General features: G+C 52.6%; 8 protein-coding genes and 1 non-coding gene across 9 annotated transcripts; 3 read left to right on the top strand and 6 right to left on the bottom strand.

The window, feature by feature from the left end:
- Window positions 1-6: 6 nt before the first annotated feature.
- On the bottom strand, window positions 7-95 carry BD324DRAFT_t3. The gene has a single exon. It is a non-coding gene; the product is annotated as a tRNA-Ala (tRNA).
- A 504-nt stretch (window positions 96-599) lies between these two features.
- On the bottom strand, window positions 600-2,019 carry BD324DRAFT_612734 (ribosomal family S4e-domain-containing protein). Its single transcript, XM_022014432.1, has 8 exons — window positions 1,973-2,019; window positions 1,741-1,818; window positions 1,508-1,688; window positions 1,210-1,447; window positions 1,131-1,172; window positions 963-1,082; window positions 824-911; window positions 600-774 (listed from the first exon to the last, which is right to left on the bottom strand). Exons 1-8 carry the CDS (start codon window positions 1,973-1,975, stop codon window positions 733-735), a joined length of 792 nt encoding a protein of 263 aa, XP_021874650.1. The 5' UTR covers window positions 1,976-2,019; the 3' UTR covers window positions 600-732.
- Window positions 2,020-2,136: 117 nt separating this feature from the next.
- Window positions 2,137-3,599, bottom strand: BD324DRAFT_612729 (hypothetical protein). Its single transcript, XM_022014431.1, has 11 exons — window positions 3,443-3,599; window positions 3,324-3,404; window positions 3,213-3,289; window positions 3,117-3,176; window positions 3,055-3,079; window positions 2,922-3,017; window positions 2,790-2,887; window positions 2,564-2,753; window positions 2,505-2,525; window positions 2,325-2,465; window positions 2,137-2,286 (listed from the first exon to the last, which is right to left on the bottom strand). Exons 1-11 carry the CDS (start codon window positions 3,500-3,502, stop codon window positions 2,212-2,214), a joined length of 924 nt encoding a protein of 307 aa, XP_021874649.1. The 5' UTR covers window positions 3,503-3,599; the 3' UTR covers window positions 2,137-2,211.
- A 406-nt stretch (window positions 3,600-4,005) lies between these two features.
- Window positions 4,006-9,156, top strand: BD324DRAFT_612725 (C2 domain-containing protein). Its single transcript, XM_022014430.1, has 11 exons — window positions 4,006-4,247; window positions 4,288-4,658; window positions 4,702-4,744; window positions 4,781-5,007; window positions 5,044-7,175; window positions 7,213-7,349; window positions 7,386-7,520; window positions 7,559-7,676; window positions 7,716-8,607; window positions 8,646-8,707; window positions 8,757-9,156. The coding sequence occupies exons 1-11, from the start codon at window positions 4,095-4,097 to the stop codon at window positions 9,044-9,046; spliced, it is 4,560 nt and encodes a 1,519-aa protein (XP_021874648.1). The 5' UTR covers window positions 4,006-4,094; the 3' UTR covers window positions 9,047-9,156.
- BD324DRAFT_612723 (hypothetical protein) lies at window positions 9,157-10,207 on the bottom strand (the record flags this gene model as incomplete). Its single annotated transcript, XM_022014429.1, has 2 exons — window positions 10,004-10,207; window positions 9,157-9,933 (listed from the first exon to the last, which is right to left on the bottom strand). The coding sequence occupies exons 1-2, from the start codon at window positions 10,198-10,200 to the stop codon at window positions 9,159-9,161; spliced, it is 972 nt and encodes a 323-aa protein (XP_021874647.1). The 5' UTR covers window positions 10,201-10,207.
- On the top strand, window positions 10,208-12,212 carry BD324DRAFT_612721 (WD40-repeat-containing domain protein). The gene is made up of 7 exons (XM_022014428.1): window positions 10,208-10,368; window positions 10,431-11,004; window positions 11,053-11,152; window positions 11,219-11,283; window positions 11,343-11,604; window positions 11,655-11,813; window positions 11,879-12,212. The coding sequence occupies exons 1-7, from the start codon at window positions 10,215-10,217 to the stop codon at window positions 12,152-12,154; spliced, it is 1,590 nt and encodes a 529-aa protein (XP_021874646.1). The 5' UTR covers window positions 10,208-10,214; the 3' UTR covers window positions 12,155-12,212.
- On the bottom strand, window positions 12,213-14,806 carry BD324DRAFT_596560 (X-domain of DnaJ-containing-domain-containing protein). The gene is made up of 12 exons (XM_022013868.1): window positions 14,573-14,806; window positions 14,439-14,507; window positions 14,109-14,388; window positions 14,008-14,052; window positions 13,612-13,941; window positions 13,449-13,568; window positions 13,368-13,390; window positions 13,245-13,326; window positions 13,133-13,203; window positions 12,827-13,088; window positions 12,375-12,783; window positions 12,213-12,322 (listed from the first exon to the last, which is right to left on the bottom strand). The coding sequence occupies exons 1-12, from the start codon at window positions 14,629-14,631 to the stop codon at window positions 12,243-12,245; spliced, it is 1,830 nt and encodes a 609-aa protein (XP_021874645.1). The 5' UTR covers window positions 14,632-14,806; the 3' UTR covers window positions 12,213-12,242.
- On the bottom strand, window positions 14,807-17,356 carry BD324DRAFT_612712 (hypothetical protein). Its single transcript, XM_022014427.1, has 8 exons — window positions 16,948-17,356; window positions 16,277-16,393; window positions 16,065-16,229; window positions 15,912-16,016; window positions 15,644-15,864; window positions 15,507-15,603; window positions 15,247-15,462; window positions 14,807-15,200 (listed from the first exon to the last, which is right to left on the bottom strand). Exons 1-8 carry the CDS (start codon window positions 16,972-16,974, stop codon window positions 15,138-15,140), a joined length of 1,011 nt encoding a protein of 336 aa, XP_021874644.1. The 5' UTR covers window positions 16,975-17,356; the 3' UTR covers window positions 14,807-15,137.
- Window positions 17,357-17,944: 588 nt separating this feature from the next.
- BD324DRAFT_612708 (glycoside hydrolase superfamily) lies at window positions 17,945-20,421 on the top strand. Its single transcript, XM_022014426.1, has 17 exons — window positions 17,945-18,182; window positions 18,249-18,269; window positions 18,320-18,426; window positions 18,477-18,551; window positions 18,607-18,693; window positions 18,733-18,784; window positions 18,839-18,886; window positions 18,939-18,997; window positions 19,039-19,181; window positions 19,233-19,313; window positions 19,362-19,395; window positions 19,450-19,521; window positions 19,572-19,731; window positions 19,778-19,860; window positions 19,913-20,080; window positions 20,133-20,217; window positions 20,271-20,421. Exons 1-17 carry the CDS (start codon window positions 18,086-18,088, stop codon window positions 20,336-20,338), a joined length of 1,440 nt encoding a protein of 479 aa, XP_021874643.1. The 5' UTR covers window positions 17,945-18,085; the 3' UTR covers window positions 20,339-20,421.
- The last annotated feature ends 709 nt before the right edge of the window (window positions 20,422-21,130 follow it).

Genomic DNA, 21,130 nt, shown 5'->3' with positions numbered 1-21,130 from the left:
TGGTGATGGACTAACTCGGACTCGAACCAAGGACCTCTTCAACGTTGCAATCCGGAAATGCAAATGAAGCGCACTACCACCTGCACAATTAGCCCAGAATACACCGCAGAAAAACTTTGGGATTATAAACCTAACATGCTACCCTTATGGTTTCGGTCGGTCCAGAAAGTGACATGGAGAGCGTGACGCAACCCAGCCGCTTGATGTAGCTATGAGACGAACTGCGAAGCCTTGAAATACCCCCATGGACAGATTCGCGGCTATGATTGCTGTACGGTGTCTGCTTTGTGGCTCCGAGAAAGCGGGCGGATCTGTCCTGTCTTTCGGCTCCTCTCGGAGGAATCTAGCCACCACCCCTTGCTGAGCAAAGCGATGGGAGAGAGAGCCATCAAAGGTGCCGGTCGAGGAGATTGTAGCAATCTCACGTAGAAAACAATATATGCCCTAAACACCTGCCCTGAACTCTAGGCCAGGGATTTGCGCATGGTATGGATTAGGGTGAATGGATGAGTGCAGAGATTGAAAAGGGACTGAACAATGCTGTGAGACACCATGAACGAGTCTGTGGTGACAGAGGAGGTCTCCCCTAAGGAAATGTCCAGATTCCTTCCACTCGTGTCCCTATACTGTTCACCATTGCTATCCGTGCACCGCAATGGCGCCAATCATTTTGACGCACTTCTCTCTGCTCGTAACGATCTGCATGCCATCCTGTAAATACAATGCAGACTCCTAAGCCTCCTGAGCTCGCATACGTCTTCGCTGGTCACGCTCCTAAATCGGCTCGTCAGTAGCTTGAACGAGGACGCCAGTGGCTACTCACCTCGGCAATGGAAAGTTTGACACCCTTGCCCTTGGGCAGAGAGACCTGGGCCTTGGATGATTCTCCAAGGATGAAGATGTTGCTCAACCTGCACGATGTCAGCCGTCGTCGCCCTAGAAGGAACGTCAGAGTGACATACCTGGTGGCGAAGGTCCTGTCGAGAACGTCCTTGACGTGAACAATGTTGAAACCTCCGTCGTGCCTGTCCATGTGAATAATGGTTCCCACTCTTCCCATGTTTCGTCCTCCGGTAATCATGCTTTTCCACAACGTCAGTGGTGCAAAGATTGAGGAGCACTAAACTCACCAGAGGTTACCGACCTCGAATGGGATGATCTCGACAATTTTGCTGCGTGCCGTTAGCAAGGAATACTCCTACTACTCACTTGGCAACAAAGTCAAATTTAACAGTGTCGTTGACTTTGATGGCAGGGTCTGGGTAACGGATGGTTCGTCCGTCGTGGGTAAGGATGTAGGGAACTCCCTTAGCTCCGAGCTCATGTCTTCGAACCTTGAGAAGCTTGAAATTGGCCTCCTCGGGAGAGATTCGGTGAACGGTGAATCGTCCCTTGACGTCGTAGAGAAGTCGGAAGTGCTCTCCAGATCGCTCAATGGTGATGACATCTGTCCGACAAGGTCAACTCCAAAAAATTCCTTCCTTCCAAATCAAAATCTGCCACTAACCCATGTATCCGGCGGGGTAAGTCTCATCAGTCCTGACCTTTCCGTCGACCTTGATGAGTCTCTGCTTGACAATGGCAGTGACTTCACGGTTGTTGAGGGCGTACTTGAGTCGGTTTCGGAGGAAGACAACGAGAGGAAGGGACTCTCGGAGCTTGTGAGGACCGGGGGAGGGTCGAGGGGCCTGTGATAGGTGTCAATAAATGACGAGTCCACAAGTGAGACCTCCGACTCACGTAAGTTCCCCCGAGTTTGTCCAACATCCATGATGAAGGAGCTGCGAGACGCTTCAGATGCTTCCTTGGTCCTCGGGCCTAGAACGACATGTTAGTGGACAGTCTGGGAGCGGTGTCGTGTAAGCCTTGGGCAGCGCTGATCCATCCTGAAGATCCCGTCGTATTGTCCCATCCTCATACCTCCAGATACACCTATTGCGCTGCCCACGGCCACAGTATACCCTCTACTCACCATTTTGTATGCAGTACAGAGGAAGCCTTCTACGGATTACCTCGAAGGAGCTTGAAAGATGGACGCAGAAGAGCGGCCCGGTAATTCGGCGTTAAAATGGAAAATGACCAGTGGCAGTGTGAAGTCTTATCGCCGACAGTCACGGCCGACCAGACATAACGTTGCGGAGGGTACTGTACATAACTCATACGCGCATTCTACAATGAAGCCGTTACTCATGAGCCTTGGTCTCTGCCGTTTCAAGGGTCCCACTCCTCCACGATATCCAGGAGCTCATTCGCAATCTTCTTCTGAGCTTCAAATGCAGATTCTCCCTAGCCCAATGAGCGATACCATGACGAAGCTCACTCACCTCTGCCGCAGAGATTGCCCGGACAAAGAGATACTTTCTCTCCATCATAAACTCTGCATTTGCCTCGCCATTCCAAGAATCCATCTTGTCTTTTGAACCAAAGATGGCTCCACCGGCCTCTGTAATGATACACGAGGCGGCCTCAGACTTTTAGCAAGGCTCTCTCGCTTAGCAGCTCACACAAACGTCCCATGGCCAACACTGCCACGCATGAGCTTCATCCGTAGTCCTTGACTTACTCCGATCTCCCAGTAAATGTCCAGTCCTCCGGTAGCCACGAGACAACCGTTCAAAGCGGCACTACCGCACAGTCTCATCGAGTGACAGTGCTTTCCTCCCAAGCTGGGATGAGCGGCCAGCGTGTGAAATACCTTGCTCTTGCGGCTCATGCTCGGTTCTTCACGCTTGGAACCGTACTCGACGCCGATCCTGTCGTCAGCTGTCAGATCATCCACTTGGGCCCACAGTGCTTGACTCAGTGACTCGAGCGGCATTGGTCGCCCTGTGAATGGTAACTTGGTCGTTCGATTGAGGTATGCACCATGACCTTTGGCGGCAGAGTACTACTCATAAGCATTGATTCGACCCGTAACTCACCAAGTAGTCGGTGAATGGATTGTAGACAACTCCAAGAACAGGTATGCCTTTGACGGCGAGACCGATGGAAGTTGCAACCATGGGATATCCGTGAATCTGAGGCTGTCAGCTGGGTACATGGGGTGTGCTTCACAAAATTGGTTGTCCCATCGATGGGGCTAAACAGTCAGCAATCTACAGGAGGGTCAGACCCACTCGACGATCCAGGTCGGCTCATCCGTGATCTGCTGGCCATCGTATGTTTCTTCGCCAATGCTTGCCATTTAGTACTCCCCTTCTCCACAGACTTACAATTTGAACTCTGGGTACTGCGAATGAATGCGCTCGGTGATAAATGCCTCGACTGCCTTGTCCACCTCCGTCACGAACTAAGACTAAGCGCTGCCCAATCAAGCTACTCACGTCTACAGCGTTTGCCTTCTCATCCATCCCAGCGCCAGCAGCGAAACGCTTAGCTTGGCCATCTTTGATCATTTTGCCAGCCTGCCCCTCAGCGCAAGCTCTCGAACACGACTCCGTACCTCTAACGCAACATCGATGGCGAATGCCAGGATGGCCTGCAAGTTCAGGTCTGTCGACATGGTAATAGTGCTGAGACAAAGTGGTATGTTGGACACCAACCTTCCCGGTCACAGCTCCCCCCGAAGTTGATGCGCGAGCAGTGGACATAAGATACATGGCACGACTACAAAAGATGTATCAAGCTATCCAGTTCGCTCTTCTGATCCTCTGGATGAATCATAATAGACTAGACAGATCCCAACGAGCCGACTAAAGCCCATTGACGACCCCTGGACAATGAATGATTGGTCTTCTTATCTTGCCCCTCTTTCCCCGTCCGATTGCCACACATTCTGGCGTCGATCGTGAATAAAGAGGCGTGAATTTGAATCATGAGCAGTTGAGAAAGGCTAACGGTGCTGACAATCTCGTCGCATGAGATGCATGCAGTGATGGATGGGATGAGTGTGGTTCGGATGAGAGGAGTTTCGAATGTGACCTTGTAATAAAAGTGACACGCGAGTTCGGGGTGGACGTCATTAATCTAGATTGCCGGTTATAAGTGCCGAGGACCCGTCTGTCTCCCATGTTCAACCAACCTGCTTCTCGCCCTCACTCGTCCTCTTTCACCCTTCTTCACCACTTTGTCAGCTCCGCAGGCTCTGATGGCAGATGTCTGGCATCATCAAGTCGCTTGATCATGCACTCGGATCTCACAAGTCCAACGATGTGGCTTCCACAAATCCAGCTGCGTCGACCACTGCGGAAGGACCGACCGTAGGCGGTCTCCTCAAGGCTGATGCGGAAAGAGGTGCAGCCGTGCATGTAAGGGAGACGTTTGATGATGGTAGCTGACCATATTCAGGCCTTTGATCCCGATGCGACACCCGAAGAAAAGGCTGCTGCTGCCGGCAAGGCTCGAGCTCAACTACAGGCTATCCCTGGAACTGAACATCTGAAGCATCGGCGATCCGCCCTGGGAGGTCGAGCCGTCGCCATTGACACCTCGACTACCAATGGTGCTCCAGCTCCCACTATCACAATGGCTGACATCGATCACGCCTCTCGCGCCGAGGGGCAAGAGGTTGGTGGACAGTCGGTCCCAGGTGCTATCCCCACCGGTGCTGCGCCTCCAGTTCCCAAATGGCTGCAGGTTGGATGGAAAGAGGTAGCAGGTGCCGCGTTGAGCGGATCAGATGAGCATCAGAGAGATTTGGGCATATTGGCTCATTACGTGTGCGTGATTCTGATGTTGGAACGAAGATCTCACGCATGACAGCTCGGACCAAGCGTACGGAGCGTGGTACCACAACGCGGCCATTGTAAGGCTCATTCTTTGAGACGCCACTGACTCCTAGATCCTCTTCGCCGTCCTCACCACGCGCTTCATCACCGTCATCCATCTCGGATGGGGTTGGGTGATCTGCATTCTTGCCTCTTGCGCCGCCTACTACACCCTGTCTATGCAACGAACACGTGCTCGCGCAAGAGACGACATTCAAAGGGAGCTGGTCAAGACGAGATTGGTCACAGAAACGGAAAGTGCAGACTGGCTCAACGGATTCCTAGATCGATTCTGGTTGATGTGAGTCAGTATCCCTCAAGTATCGCTGACTTCCAGCTACGAGCCTGTCCTGAGTCAAACGATCGTGGCCAGCGTCGATGCCGTGCTCGCAGCCAGCACACCGAGCTTCCTGGAAAGCATTAGATTGACGACGTTCACGCTTGGAACCAAGGCGCCTCGCATTGACTTTGTTCGGACCTTCCCAAAGACTCCAGAGGATACGGTCATCATGGACTGGGCATTGTCATTCACTCCCAATGACCTCATGGATATCACTCCTCGACAGGCCGCTAAGAGGGTGAATCCAAAGGTCGTGCTCAGCATCCGCGTAGGGAAAGGCGCCGTGTCCAAAAATTTACCCATCTTGCTAGAGGATATGAGCTTCACCGGTCGGATGCGAGTCAAACTCAAACTCATGACCAACTTCCCACACGTTCAGACCGTGGAGTTGAGTTTTATACAGAAACCGACCTTCGATTACGTGCTCAAGCCCCTTGGAGGCGAAACGTTTGGTTTCGATATCAACAACATCCCTGGCCTGGCGCCCTTCATCCGTGACCAAGTGCATGCAAACCTTGGACCGATGATGTACGATCCCAACGTCTTCACCATCGATCTCCAAGCACTTCTATCAGGTACGCCGTTGGATGCTGCCATTGGTGTTCTCAAGGTCACTGTCACCGATGCACGGGGTATTAAAGCGGTCAAATTTGGCGGCGGTGCTCCCGATCCTTACGTTTCGATCGGGCTTGGAGCCAAACCGCCGATTGCCAAGACTCAAACTATACCATCCAGTCATAATCCTTCTTGGAATGAGACCAAATTCATTCTGATCACGACTCTTGCGGACGTTCTGAATCTTGGCTTGTGGGACTACAACGAGCACCGCCCAGACAACCATCTAGGCGCGGTCACTCAAGAACTCGCCACGTTGAAGGAGGACGCAGAACAAGAAGGCCTCGTCGGCAAGATCATAAGCGGCGGTAAGGAGCGTGGAGAGCTGCGATACGACTTGTCCTACTTTCCCGTCCTTCAGCCACAAAAAGCTGCAGATGGGACGATTGAACCATTGCCAGATACGGAGACTGGTATCGTCCGTTTCACCATTCACCAGGCCAAGGACCTCGATATCTCTCGAGAGCATGGCGACCTCAGTCCGTTTGTCAAGGTTTTCCTCGGCTCGAGCCAACAGCCTGTTCACACCACACCTATCCTGAAGAATACCTCGAATCCCATATGGGAGTCACACTGCGAATTCCTTGTACCAGAGAAACACAAGAGCATTATCACGCTTCAAGTCATCGACAATAAGGAATGGGGCTCTGATCCTAAGCTCGGTCGACTCTCCGTCAAGCTGACTGATCTTATCGAGGCGAGGGAACGCCAGCAGGACTGGTACCCGCTTCAGGAATGTCGGGCAGGGAGAATCCGTCTTACCACCGAATGGAAGCCCGTGGCTATGGCTGGATCAATGGAGGGAGCCGGGACATACGTTCCTCCCATCGGTATCCTCCGGCTCTGGCTCAAGAAAGCTATCGATGTCAAGAACGTAGAGGCTGCTCTAGGCGGCAAATCGGATCCCTACGTGCGTGTCTTGCGAAACAACATCGTTTTGGCGAGAACAGAGGTCATCAACAACAATCTCAATCCAGAATGGGATCAAATCGTCTATGTGCCTGTCAAGAACCTCCGACAATCGCTCATTCTCGAGCTCATGGATTATCAAAACATTGGCAAAGATCGCTCACTGGGTTACACCGAAATCAAGGTTGGCGACTTTGTCTCCGAAAGTAGCGATCAAAAGTATCCCTTTGTGTCCAAGGGCACAAGAGAGATGAGCGACAAGATCAAGATTGACCGAGTCAACTATAAGGGCACCCTAATCTACCAGGTCGATTTCAAGCCTGCTATGTCTCTAAGAGGCGGTGTCTCCTTCGATCCCCAGGAGAATGCCTTGGACGCCGCGGCGGAAGCAGAAAGCGCCAGACAGCGAAAGGAGAGCGAAACTGCAGGCGTGCCTGCGGCTGAGACATCAGGAAACGGCTTGCGCCACAAGCCATCCGTGTCCATCGCTTCGGAAGCCAGCAAGCAGAGCAAAGCTAGCGAGTCTAAAGCAGGCGGAGAAGCTACTGCGGCGGAGAATCCCGAGGTAGGAGTGGTGATGTCTGATGAGGAGCTCATGGCCTCTCGTGAGTTGCTGGTATTGTGTCTTCTGACTTCGATCAGAATCCGGTGTCCTCGTTTTCCAAGTGATCTCTGGTCAGCTTGCGCGCAAGGGATCGCTCGAAATCTTATTCGACGATGGCTACTGGCCCAGCTTTACCACCGCAAGAGCAAGGAGTAGTCATCCGACATGGGATCAGGTGAGTATACAGCTTGAGTCCGAGCTGAGCGGCCAGATTGGTGAAGGCTTCGTCCGGGAGCTTGACTTTAGCCGCATATGGTTGAGGATCAACGCTGGTGACGATTCCTCTAACGAAGAGATTGTTGCCGAGTTCAAGTGCGACACCAAGTCATTCCTTGAGAAGTGCATGGTGAGTCTCCAAGCGACAGCATCTACTGAGATTTACAGAAAAAGTCCTGTGACTTTTTGCTCTCGCAAGCCGATGGATCCAATCGGTCCATGATCACGCTGAGCGCGAGGTACATCCCCGTGGACATCAAGCTGGAACCTAGGGAGAGTATAAACAGTGAGTTATATCCGACTCCATGTGTCGCTCACAACGCAGACATGGGTGTTCTACGTGTCGAAGTGATTGGTGCCAAGGGTCTTGCTGCGGCCGACAGGAGCGGAAAGTCTGATCCCTACATCATCTTCACCCTGAACGGTCAACGGGTATTCAAGTCTGAAACAAAGAAGAAGACATTGTCACCGGTGTGGAACGAAAGCTTTGAGACGCTTGTACCGAGCCGCGTGGCCGCCAAACTCCACTTTGAGATTAATGATTGGGACCGGGTCGGTTCGGCGACACCTCTGGGTGATGGCCCGATTGACCTCGCCGCTTTGGAGCCATTCGAATCGACGAATATCGAACTGCCCGTGAATAATCCGAGGGGTTCAGAAAAGGGCACGCTTTCCCTCAGACTCTTGTTCCAACCTGAGATCATTGCCCGAACTCGTCAAAAGACCAGCACTTTTTCAATGGCCGGTCGTGCGGTAACCCAAATTGGTGCTCTACCATTCGCGGCTGGCAAGGGAGTCGTGCATGGTGGAGGAGCAGTAGCTATGGGCGTTGGTCATGGTCTAGGGACAGTCGGCGGGTTCGCAGGACGACATATGGGTCTGATCAAGAAGAAGGACGCATCTGGGAAAGAGGTCCTCGCCGCTGCAGATGGAACAGTGGTGAATGGAACGCATGATGCTGGATTCGATGTCCCTGCTGGACAGACATCCCAACCTGTGGATGCGGAGGGAGTCAACGCGGATGGTCTTCCCGTAGGAGCCGCCGCGACCACTCCGCCGCCTCGTCCGGCCACGGAGCCTGGGGTTCTGAATGTGACCGTCATGGGTGCCAAAGATCTCAAGAGCGATGAGGGGAGTGGACTGAAATCGTTTGTCCAACTGAGAATGGCTGGCAAGGCTCATAAAACGGATCATGTGAAGGGCTTGCAGCCTGAATGGTGGGTGAACTGGTTTTCAAGGTGCTGATCAATCGCAGGAACGAGAGTTTTAGTTTTAATGTGGCCCCCGGTACGTCTACACTTCAGGTAGCCGTCATGGGTGAGTTTGATAGTAGTTTTGCGTCGAGGTCCCGCTGATCAGTCCTCAGAGCACCACACGTTTGGCAAGGACGCCGAGGTTGGCGAAGCTGAGGTGGACATTTGGACCCATATCCAACCCGCGATTCCCAACGCGGATGTCTGGATCGAGCTCAAGAACGGCACGGGTTTGCTGAGACTGCGCCTCGATTGGAATACGAGTTCAGCGCCGGGCAGTGCTACCGCCATGGACAAGAAGCTCAAAGGACGGAGTCCAAGCATCATTTCGAAGAGGAGCCATAGCAGATTCTCTTTATCGGCATTGACCCCGACCAAGAAGGAGCATCAGGATGTGTCATAGGTACCGCGAGGGGCATCGCTATGACAGACACGACATGACGACCGCTAGAAGGATCTGGGGTGGATACAGGTACATATTTCATTATAGGGATTTAGACCAAGGCATGGATATATCATACTTGCGTGACCTTTACTTGCGGCAGCCTGCCAGTGTCCATGTAGGTTATATAATCCGCCAACCGCCATCGTTCTTGAGGGTCCTCTTCTGGCTTTTTCGGTGTCGGCTTTGGTGCATCTTTGTTTGTCGATGTAGCTGGGCCGTCCATCATGACAAAGTCGTCCTCACCATCTCCGAAGAGATCTTCCTCTTGCTCCTTCTTTGCCCCTTCTACATCCGGCTTTGCATCGCCTTCTGCCTCTGTCTTTGCCGATGCCTGACCTTCGGCAATAGTATCATCATCGTTATCACCCTCCAAGATCCTCATCTCCCAGTCCATTTCCTCCTCTTTGCGTTCAATCTCCTCTCGCATGGCTTCCGCTCGTCGACTCTCACGCATGAGTCTGTCCCTCAACTCTTTGGATAGATCATTCGCTTGCTGCTCTGAAAGACCTTTCAGTTCGTCCATAGTCATCCAAGCCGTCTGGGAATCTGTGCGTTGACCCGGTGCTAAGAGCTGCGTTTCGAACGCTGACAGAGACGGGTTGGGTAAAGTCGACAAGACCCATTCAAATATATCTCGTGCTATCGGATTTATCTGATCACCTTGTTCGGTCCCTACCGGAGCCAAAGGGTTAAGCGGATGGACCAGATACTTGGACAGTATCGGATCGGTGGATGGCGGTTCGGTAGGATGAGGGGTTGCAGTTTGAGGAGGCGGTCTGTGGATATAGGTCGACAGGGCTTGAACGCGAGACAAGAGGAGAGTGTATCGCTCAAGTATGTTATCCCTGTTGAAGACATAATCAGCCTCAGCCTCATCGGGGAACCGGAGCGAGTGCCCTCTCGAGGAGTGCTCACCAGGTGGGCAGAGTGCCGTTGTGGGCTCCTGCAGCTAGGAGATTTTGAAACGCATCAATATCGTGAATCGCATGAGTGAGCCGAAGCACCAAAGCCTGAAGGTTCGCAGCGGGTATACTGGGGGCCACAGGGCCATGATAAGCTGTAGATGGTCCAGCTTGAGGCTGTACGCCTTGCGGTGGATTTTGAGCTGACATTGGAGGGTTGGCGAATGTCAGGTCCATCCATCGCTCCGTTGACATGCCCAGCGGCATTTTCATTTTCCGACGGAATTAACGAAGATCCTGTGACCGGCGGCGACCTTCAGTCACTTTTGGCTCTTGTGTCCGTCTATGAAGCGTCGACAGCGATGCAGCAGCTTCTGAGTGAGTCCACTTTGATCGATGAGATCTCAACATCCGTCCTTTTCTCTGACAACCGGGCACAGATCCATTTGCGCAAAAATATCCCGAGACTGTAGACTGTAATCTTCCATCTCAATCGACTTGTTGTCGGTTCAACAATTCTGGTCCCTTTGCAGGTCATTACCTGGCAGCAGGCGGGTCCGATGGTCTCATAGAGATTTGGGATGTGGAGACAAGAGACATCATACGGACGCTAGAGGGGCACGTCAAGTCTATCGGATCAATATGTTGGTCTCGGAACAACCGGTACTTGCTCTCAGCTTCCCTTGATTCGACCTGTGTCGTTTGGGATCTCTCTATAATGGACAACCCTGCGCTGTCGCCACGTACACCACTGGACTCACCTCATTCCTCGTCCTCTGTGTCTGTGATTGCGCCCTCGACTAGATCTCGGACGATCCGATTCGACGCTCCGGTCGCTATGGCTGAATTTCATCCTCGGAATTCCAAAATCATTCTGGCGACATTAACGTGTAACGAGGTCGTTTTGGTGGATTTGCGACCGGGAGGAGGCATGTCCATTGTGGAGGACGCGGTCGACGAGAGGGACATGCAAGTGGACTCGGAGCAAGGAGACTCCGCACAGGAGAGTCAGAGGTGAGCGAGATGAATCCAAACGCTCCCCACGCTCATAGATCGTATAAGGGCTATTCTCTCGTGTGCAAAATTCTCACCTTGCGGATCGAGGATTTATGCTGGATCAACTCAAGGAGAGCTCTTGATATTCGATCCAGTGACTCGTACAGTGAGCCCGACCGCCACCTGACGAGTTGGGAGACGACACTCGGACTGACACACCCCACTCTCTCAGGTGATCAACAGGTATAAAGTGGCCAATGCGTCTATCCGTCAGATCGCGTTCGACTCCCGTGGCCAGTGAGTGCTAATGTTTTCCACCACCTTCCTCAGTATGATGACTTATTCGATTCTCGAAGAACGTTTGTCTGCTCTGCGTCGGACAGAGCGGTCAGAGTCCTCCTCATCTCACCTACGACCGGTGCACTCACTCCCACCCATCGATTCCAAGACCTTGTCAACAGGACACCTTGGAACAGTGTAGGATTCAGTGGTGATGGAGAGTATGTCATGGGAGGTGCAGGTTATAAACAGGCACACAACGTGTTTATATGGGATAGAGCATTTGGAAATCTCGTCAAGGTCCTCGAGGGTCCAAAACAGAGTCTCGTGGATTCAGACGTGAGTCCCATCGTTCTCAACCGACAAGATCTCTGACTCGATTCTGTCAGTGGCATCCGACTCGACCGGTCATCGCGTCGATATCAAACGTCGGAGATATTCACCTCTGGCATACTGTATCTCCGGACAATTGGGCCGCTTTCGCACCTGGCTTTGAAGAATTGGAAGAGAATGTAGAGTATGACGAAAGAGAAGACGAATTCGATATCGTGGGTCTGAAATAGACTGACATGGGGCCTGTCGCTCGAGTGTAGCCTCTGATCGCCTGGTACAGGAGGACGAGACAGAAGTTACGAGACGTCAAGACCTGGAAGAAGATTCCATTATTGATGTCTTCACACCCGATGACTCTGTACCTAGACGACCCAAGCCAATAGTGCAATCGAATACGGGGGAATCCGAAGAAACTGAGGAAGGTAGAGCAGCAAGACTAGCAGCTCAAGTCATGGAATGGGCTGATCGAGAACCGGATGAGGATACGTGGGAGGGATTTTTCATCAGTCTCAACTTGCTTGAGCCGATCAACGGAACGGTCACGAACGGGTCGTGAGGGAAAGCATAGCTCATCACACTGGTAGTATACACACTTGACGAAACTATAACGATGTATAACGAAGTGACACGGACTTCTGAGCGATTCATTGAGCGGAAGACGGAGGATCGTTGGGTCCAGGCTGGGCGGCAGGTGCCGATGTATGACTCCTGCGCTTGCTCTCATCTAAAACAGTCAGCATCCAGGCATGCACGCAAGTCGGTCTCGAGAGACTCACAAGCCTTGTACGCTGCCCGCTGAATCTCCTCTCTTTCATTCTCCTCTGTGGCCTTGGATGCCTCCTGGGGTCTATGGGGAGGAATAGGGGGCGCGGCGGCAGTCGCAGCTGGAGCCGTTCCCTCGGGTCGAGGTGGAGGCACTGGAGCAGATGCCGTTGCAGCAGAAGGACGAGGGGGAACGTGAGGCGCTGTGCCTTGAGGACGGGTGGCTGAAGGGGTCTTCTCATTAGGCATGGTCGGGACAATCCGACCAGGCGCCGTTCTCGCTCCGGTACCACCGGTACTACTGGTCGTCGTCGATGCTTGAGCCTTTTCCGCATCTCTCTGTTTCGAAGCTGGCGTGTCGACCTTGACAAAGTCGTCTTGTTTCTCCGGCTTGTCAGCTTCTTTGCCAATACTTTCGAAAGCCTCGGAAAAAGTAAGCGCCTCGGTTTCGCCGTACACAACTTACCTCTGCCATGAGTCCCAGAGCCACGGCTCGCATGTGTCGCTTTTCCGCAGAGATGGACGGATCGGCCAAGACCTTTTCACTCGTCTCTCGGACGACACTCTCAACTTCGAGTTTGGCACCTTTCCACATAGTCCTCATGCCCTGTTCAGCGGCTTGTTCTTCAAGCTTGCGGAGTTGTTCGGGGGCTAGTCCAGCCTGCTCAGAAGCTTGCAGCTTGTCAAAGATAGCTTTGAGTTCAAGAGCTGAGCGCAGAGTTGATACACTAGATGGGGTCAGTGACATGACTCCTGGACGAGCTTCACTCACGTATCAGAGACAGCATTGAACGTATTTTTAGCTCCATGGAACCATCCGAGAGGGGCGAATTGCGATGACGCCTGGACATTGGTCAGCTTACGTTGTGAACGACGTCGCGCACCATGTGTTGCGAAGATTTGGCCTGGTACGCCCGGCCAATGGCATTCAATAATTCCACACCGTAACTCTCGTCCTTGAGCTCTCTGCAACAGTATCAGCCTGATTTCAGTGGGATGCGACTGACTCTGCTTCCAACCGACATTTCTCCTGTGAATGAATGGACGGTTTCAGCGTGCATCCGAGGGCGGCAGCACTTCACACTCACCTTGAAGGACGCCGCTACTGCCTTATCTTCGGGTCCTCGAGCAGCTTCAGTGAACACCGCAAGCTTGTTTTGAAGCGCTTCTGCAAGTTTATCCACTCTCTCCTTGCGGATTCTAGCTTTCTGCAACCGGATCAGCCGTCGGCTCCAAAGCTCAGAATCTCACCTCCTCCGCTCTGATCCTATCTCTTGCCATCTTCCTCTGCATAGCCTCTGGAGTCATCATCCTTCTGCCACCAGGACCAATCATCATGTCGCCTTCTTCCTGCTCTGATTGTTGTTGGAAAGCATCTTTCATATCTTTCCCGATGGAAATCTGACCGATCAACGGCTCAAACTTGTCACCCCCAAACATTTTGCCAAAGACTTCTTCTGGATCTTGGAAACCTCCCGCAGGCTCTGCGGATCCTCCTCCGTTCTTTTGGCCAAACTCATTGTACTTGTGTCGCAGATCAGGATCCGACAGAACTTGATAAGCGATAGAAATTTGTTTGAACTGTGTCGTGTCAAGGGGGTGGAAGCCTGTCAATATCCTCTATACTATACAAGCATCGCAACTGACCTTCTCTTCCGCATCGGGATCATCACGATTTTTGTCCGGATGCAACTGCGTCCCATTTTCAGTGTCCCTCCCCCTTTTATTCTCAGGGCATGTAGACCCACCTTGATCGCCAAGCGTCGATAAGCCTTCTTGACGTCCTCCGTGGTACACTGACTGTCCAGTCCCAACACATCGTAATAAGCCAAGTCGATAGGGTTCTTATCGGTTCCAATGGATCGTCCACCTCCGGCCCTAGACCCCATACCACTACCTGCACCTGCTGATCCACCGAATCGGGACGAAGATGTCCCCGACGAGGAGGTTCCTGCTCCAAATCCAAAAGATCCTCCTGGACCCGAAGAAGAGGGTTTAGGCTGAGGATGACTGAATAGAGATTTGCATCTGCGACAATATGAGTTGACAACGTAGCGGTGAGCCACTTAGACACTCACTGAGCACATCGTACGCGCAGTGTGCCGATGAACGTAGGTGGGATCATGTATTCTTGTTGAGATCGACATCTGCGACCCATAGTCAGCGAGTTCAGAGCATTCGGAACCACCACCTCCAGCACGACTGCACTCACTGTGGACAGTCTACAGGGGTATAAGTCCCTCTAGGTCTCGACTCTATGATTGTAGACATGATGTACAAAGATGCAAGGTGTAAAATCCAACGCAGCTCGCATCAAAATGGCAGTGCCGGTTCCAATATCGCTCCAGACGATGACGTACAATCAAGCGGCGCGTCACAAAAGTCATGGCGTCCAGTCACTGTCTAGAGCCTCTCTTCCCTCATGACATACAAGACACACTGCAGGTCAACAAGTCTGACAGGACACCTTGCTTCGTTGCATGAAACGCATAAAGTATGGATTCTGAGCGAATACACTGCGTCCCGGAGGTCGAAATGTAATGTGAGAGGGAAATAAAGAAGTTGCAAGTCACACTCTAAGTAGAAGCAATCATCGGCAAAAACGATTCGAACAGGGGAGGAAGTAGAGAGTTTCAAGCACAATGGTGGCGAAAGCCTCTCGGCGAGACCAATTAGGGGAGCTGGGGATATCGTTTCAACAAAATCGCGCTCGTTATGAACAGAATAAGCATTATACACTAGCCGGTCGTGAACATCCACCCATAGCGAGGGGATGATTAGGCAGCGGTAGCGACGGTCGGGGCAACAGCGGGAGCGGCAGAGGTTGGCGCTGTCTTGGACTACAGCGGCTTCAGCTTAAGCTCAGAAAGGAAGGTCAGAGCGCACCTCGTCCATCTTGATTGGCTCTGGGGTGACGGGCTTCTCCAACTGAGGAGCCTCGGTGGCAACGGCTACAGGAGCCACAGCGGTTGTGGTGGCGGCCTCCTCCGGCTTGACCTCGACCTTCTCCTCCTTTGCTGGTGGGGTGTCCTTCTTGCCAATGCTCTTGAGACCCTGAATGAATCTGGTGGAGATCCGTCGGTTGGCCTTGACTTGTTTGGGCTGAGGGACGCGTCAGGGAAAAATTCGAGGCTTGCAGAACTCACAGTCTCCTCCTGCTTCTCAACAGGGGCTGTTTCTTCTGGCTTGGCATTCACGGCCGGGGCGACGATAGCGGTCTCCGTGGCGGGCACTGTGGTCTCGCTGTATTGTATCAATGATCGACCCCGCTAATGTCACCTACGTCTCTTTCACGGCCTCTGGCTCGACGATCGCAGGAGCAGCAGAAGTGGAAGCCTGGGGAGCGGATGATGGCCCAGCAGCACTGGCCTCTGCGAGAGCAATACCGGTCACCTCCTTGTTGCTCTCCTCGGCGTCCTTCCCGACTGGGGCGGGAGCGGTGGAAGACTCGGCAGGGGCCTCATTGGTGGTGGCTACTTCCTTGATAGGGTCTGCTTTCTCGGTCTGGGACACAGTTAGTCCCAATCCCCTGTCAGGCTCTGTCAACTTGCCTTGGGGGTCTTGACCTTCTTCTCCTTCTTGGGAGACTTGTCCTTGCTGCCAAAGATTTTAGCGAAGAAGCCTTTGGACTCGGCTTTGGTCTTCTCAACCTTTTCCTACATATCGGTGAGCTTGATCACGCAAGACTTTTGTTGGCTGCTCACCTTGGTGGGAGTCTTGGTCTCCTCAGTCTTGGCATCGGCAGGTTTTGACTCTTCGACCTTGGGGGAATCCTCGATCTTGGCGGGCGTGCCGTCAAGCTGAGTCGCGGGTTCAGAGCCAGTGTGCAGGGTATCGCTCTCGGCGTGTGTGGTGGTGGGTTGTGTCACCTATAGGCTGTCAGCTGCTATCAACTCGCACATGACGGGCAGCTTACAGCTTCAACGACGGGGGCAGGCTCGGGCGCAGCGGCGACGACCTCGGGGGCGGCAACCGGCTCCTGAGCTTCGATAGCAACAGGAGCGACGGCGGGAGCGTCCTCGACGTTGGTGGTCTGAGCGGCGGTAGGTATGGGTTGAGAGGGAGATGGTTTGAGCATGTCGAGGAGAGTCATGATGGGTGGGCGGCGAGGGAGAAAGTAAGGGAGTAGTGTCAGCGGATGTCGCGTAGGGATCAGGGGGTCAGAAGAAGGATCAGAGAAAGTGGATGCCAGACAAAGGAGGTCCCAGCTGTGGAGTGGTAGAGGTGTTCACGATGATCTGAAGGTGAGATCGAGAAGAGGGCTCTACTGTGAGATGCAGCGAGGAAGAGTCAGAAGAGGGAGAGAGAGGCAAGCAAGGAACAAGGTGACAAGAAGTGTGAATGATCATGGAGGGAGACACGAGGTACGGTGGCAAGCCACAGCTGAGTTGAGAAGGTGAAATTTCCCCTTCTCTTCATCCCCTTAGACGCTAAACGGGGCGGGTTCACGGACCCTCGAGAGAGAGAGAGAGAGAGAGGAGCTTGGAGCGTAGTGTCACCGGATCGTTCACAGGCAGAGATGAGACTGTTCTACAAGAAAAGGGCATAGAGTCGTAGATGTATATATCAAGATACTACCTCACTCACCTTTGATACTTGTTCAACGGCGGACATGTTGAGTGATGTGTGTAGAGGGGAAGGGTGGTGAGGACTGTGAGAGGTAGAAGAGGGGGGATGGTGGTGAAGGTGAGTGTATCAGGTGACTTTGAGTGTGTGGCTGCGAGACTATGAGAGCTCGATAGCGTTCCGTACAGAGTGGAATGAATGAGTGGATGAATGGATGAATGAAAGATGTGTGAGATGTAGAAAAGAGAGAAAGAAGGAAGGAGTCTCAGAAAGTTTTGATTAGTCGAGTGGCGAACTGAGAAAGGGAAAGAAAGCAGAGATCATGGGGCTCGAGAGCCTTGAAAGGGAAGGGGTTAGGCGCCCTTACGTTTCATCTAGTCTACCATCTTCATACCACTTGTCTACCGTCAGTGAACAGGGAGCACTTTAGTGCATCGGGACTGGTTTAGAGGATCTATCTGTTCACAGCAACTCACAGCCATCCCTCTGGGAGGGGGACACAATCTCATTTCACCCGCGAGGAGCTTCCCAAATTCATCCCACTTTCTCTTATCGGGGCTACCATCACCATAACAAACGAAGGGAATGTCCAGACGAGCCAAGCACTAAAATAACATTTTAACCCGTTTAGGAAATCTTTGTGTTTCAGATTGACCCAGGGCGGGGAATGTATATAGCTGGGGGTGCAGCTTGCTGGCAAAGACTGCTCGACGATAGCAACGCGAACGACATCTAGGAGGCAGGAACCATAAGTCAGACAGAGGGATGAAAGGCCACTGTGCATCCCTCGATCTTGCTCCAGGTGAACAGGATGGGTTCACACATTCGCTAGCTTATGACACTGTAGTACCAACGCGGAATTAATCCCAGTAGTCTTCCGCCGCCTGGACCCTGTGTAGCTCTGATCTAGAGACGTCAGCACGTGCCACGATCACACCACAGGCGAATCGAGAGACAGAGCTTGGCTGAATCCGTGGCATAGACGACTGAAAGATGCTGCTGCATGTATTTCTGGATCTGCAGAGAGATGCACTCCTGGGTCGGTCGATCCGGCAGGAGACGGACCGCTTTTCCACCGAGAACCTCCCGCCGCAAGGTCCCGAAATCTTGTGTCAGCGAACCTAACAGCTGCTGCTACTAACCTCTCACCTTCTCGACTATGCGTGTACCTTCTCCCATCATGCACGACGCAAATGATTACCTGCAGATCAAAGGCGATGATATCGTTCTCGATGGAAAGCCGATCCTGCTCAAAGGTGAGCTGCCAGCGTGGGGGGCACATCGACATGGCTAACAAGATTTCCTCTCTCTCTGTCTTTCAGGTGCCGGTCTCGGAGGATGGAGTGGGTTCGATTCGATGAGCCGCAATGCTCATGGCTGATGAGCGTCCCAGTGAACATGGAAAACTTCATCACTGGGTATCCGGGACACGAGTTCCAGGTCCGAGCTGCATTGAAAAAGGTTCTGGGAGAGGAAAAGTATGACTTTTTCTTTGACAAGGTGCGTTTGACGGTGCCGATCAGGGTGTCTGTCTGACCTACACCCTCCAGTTCTTGGAATACTTCTTCACGGAGGAGGATGCCAAGTTGTACGCAGAGCTTGGACTCAATTGTCTTCGTCTGCCTGTGAGCGCGACCAAGCTTTGTGGATGGTGAACCTTGTTTTCTGAGACAGTCACAGGTCAACTACCGACACTTTGAGGATGATATGAACCCTCGAGTATTCAAGAAAGAGGGTCTGAAGCACCTGGACAGAGTGATCGATATCGTAAGTTGGATCTCAGTGATTGCAGCCTGACCCACGTAGTGCGCCAAATACGGCATCTACACCGTAATCGATCTTCATGCCGCACCGGGAGGAGCGTCCGATCCTCGCCGATGACCCCAACTGCACTAGCTGACCTCACTTCCAGGTCAGAACTGCGACTGGCACTCTGATGCTGGGAATGACCAAGCATTGTGTGAGACGTCTCATCATTCACTGCAACTCGTTCACTCATCGCTTGTCTGCAGTCTTCGACCACAAAGACTTTCAAGATAGAACCGTGTTGATTTGGGAACACCTCGCCAAGGTGAGCTTCTGGTACGGAGGTGATGCCTGATGCCTTTCCAGCACTACCGTGACAACACCTGGGTCGCAGGCTACAACCCTTTGAACGAACCGACCGATGAACAGCATGTTCGTCTCCTGGCATTCTACAAGAGAGTTGAAAAGGCCATCCGCAAAATTGACCCGCATCACCTTTTGTTCCTTGAGTGAGGCTCCGCATGGGGTCAAATGTGACGTCTCTCGCTCACATCGTGCAGCGGTAACACCTTTGGAGGTGACTTTAGGCACTTTGAAGAGCCTCTGCCAAATTGCGTTTACGCCTGCCACGACTACTCAAAGTGAGTGGATCGCTTTCGGTGACTAGGGCTGGCACTGAGCTTTGGCAGTTATGGCTTCCCGTCGGCGCCTGAGCTCTTCACTGTGGGTTACCTCCTGATCTTCATCAAGGTCTCGCACTGACGCTTTGTGCGCCAGGGCACACCAGAGCAGATCGAATGGCACAAACGATCTTTCAACCGCAAGATCGAATACATGCAGAAGCACAAGGTGAGTCGGATACCTGTGGAGTGTACAGTCCGAGGCTGACATATTCGCAGATTCCCATTTGGAACGGCGAGTTTGGGCCCGTTTATCAAAATGCCAATGATGGCCTGCCTAACTGGGAGGAGATAAACGAGTCCAGGTATAAAGTCTTGGAATGTCAGTTGGGACTGTATGCCAATGCCAAGACGAGCTGGTCCATCTGGTTGTGGAAAGGTAGGTCTGCCGGGCCATAATCCTCAGCGCTGACGCCGCCTTTCAGATATTGGATTCCAAGGAATGACCTATGTGGACCCTGAATCCCCATACATCAAGCTCCTGCAACCATTCCTCGACAAAAAGAGGGTGAGGCTCCGGTCTGACCTTGGCAAAGTACCCTTCTGATCCCTCCATCTAGCGTCTTGCGACTGACTCGTGGGGATGCGACACGACACCCGTCGAGCCCATCTTTGAACCCATCAATAAGTGGATGTTGGAAGCTGCTCCAGCTCTAGAACACAAATACCCTTCGACATGGCGAGGAGTCAAGCACATCAGTCGTATGTTGAGAAACTGCCTACTTTCGGTGAGTTCGACCCTCGAGTGGCACAACGTGGTCTCTGATGAAACACTACCAGGAATGTCTCGTAGACGAATATGCGAGCTACTTCGAAGGCAAGAGCATGCAAGAGCTGGATGAGTTGGCGCAAAGCTTCAAGCTGAGTGAGTTGGATCCGTTTGATACAGCTTGATCTGTTTGCTCACTCCACCGCCAGGCAAGTGCCAACAGAGGACAAGGCTCAACGACATCCTGAAAGAGGATAGCAAGCGGGCGGCGGTATAAGAAGAGACCGTATCTTGCTGTCAGAGCTACGTGTAATGCATCATCTATGACACTGCTAGGGTCGAGGAATTCATCTGTGTAGCCTGCGGTCGGTGCGGCCGGTGCGTCACCCGGATGCATCGGCGATCGCCGCTTTCTACTCATCTCGGCAATGTTGCGCGTTGTTGTCAGTCTGCGTGCAGCAGATCCCATCCAAGACTTCCAATCCGACCTTTCTTGATTCCACGATTGTCAACACAACGACTTGTCCTGTTTCTCAAACCATCGCATCAGGTGTCTCCCTACAATTGCTGTTTTTCTATTGTCACTATCGACTCGACAAGCCTTTTGTCCTTCTTATCGGGCTCCCGGTATTCCAGACACTTGCCACCCACAATCGTTCAAGTCATCCATCAACCGAGACATACCTACAGGCTTGATTCTCTCCTATCATTAGTATTCACAGCTATCCAAGTATTTTTGAGCCATTGTGTGAGTCCCTCATCGTCCTGTGCGCCGTGGCCTGAGGCGAAACCCTCGGCATTGTCATTCCAGCACGACTGACGTATTTCCGGATCTTGCAGTAATCATCCCGCAAAGGCACGAAGGGAGACCAACTACGATATCTCAGTGCGTTGCCCAACGGCAATCACTCTATGCCACTGTCGGACAATGTCGTCGTTCACCAACAATCAAGTTCAGGCGATGTGGGTCAGAGTTCGGGCAACTCGGAGGGAGTCAAGCCTGCGGTGGGGGAAGGACGGCTCGGCGTCCGTGAGTCGGCATGTTTTCTACGTGTCATAGTGAGCTGAT

This window comes from Kockovaella imperatae, assembly GCF_002102565.1.
Source record: "Kockovaella imperatae strain NRRL Y-17943 chromosome Unknown BD324scaffold_1, whole genome shotgun sequence".
Lineage (NCBI taxonomy): Eukaryota > Fungi > Basidiomycota > Tremellomycetes > Tremellales > Cuniculitremaceae > Kockovaella > Kockovaella imperatae.
Note: the sequence above shows the minus strand (reverse complement) of the source record. Positions and strands in the feature narration are given on the sequence as shown.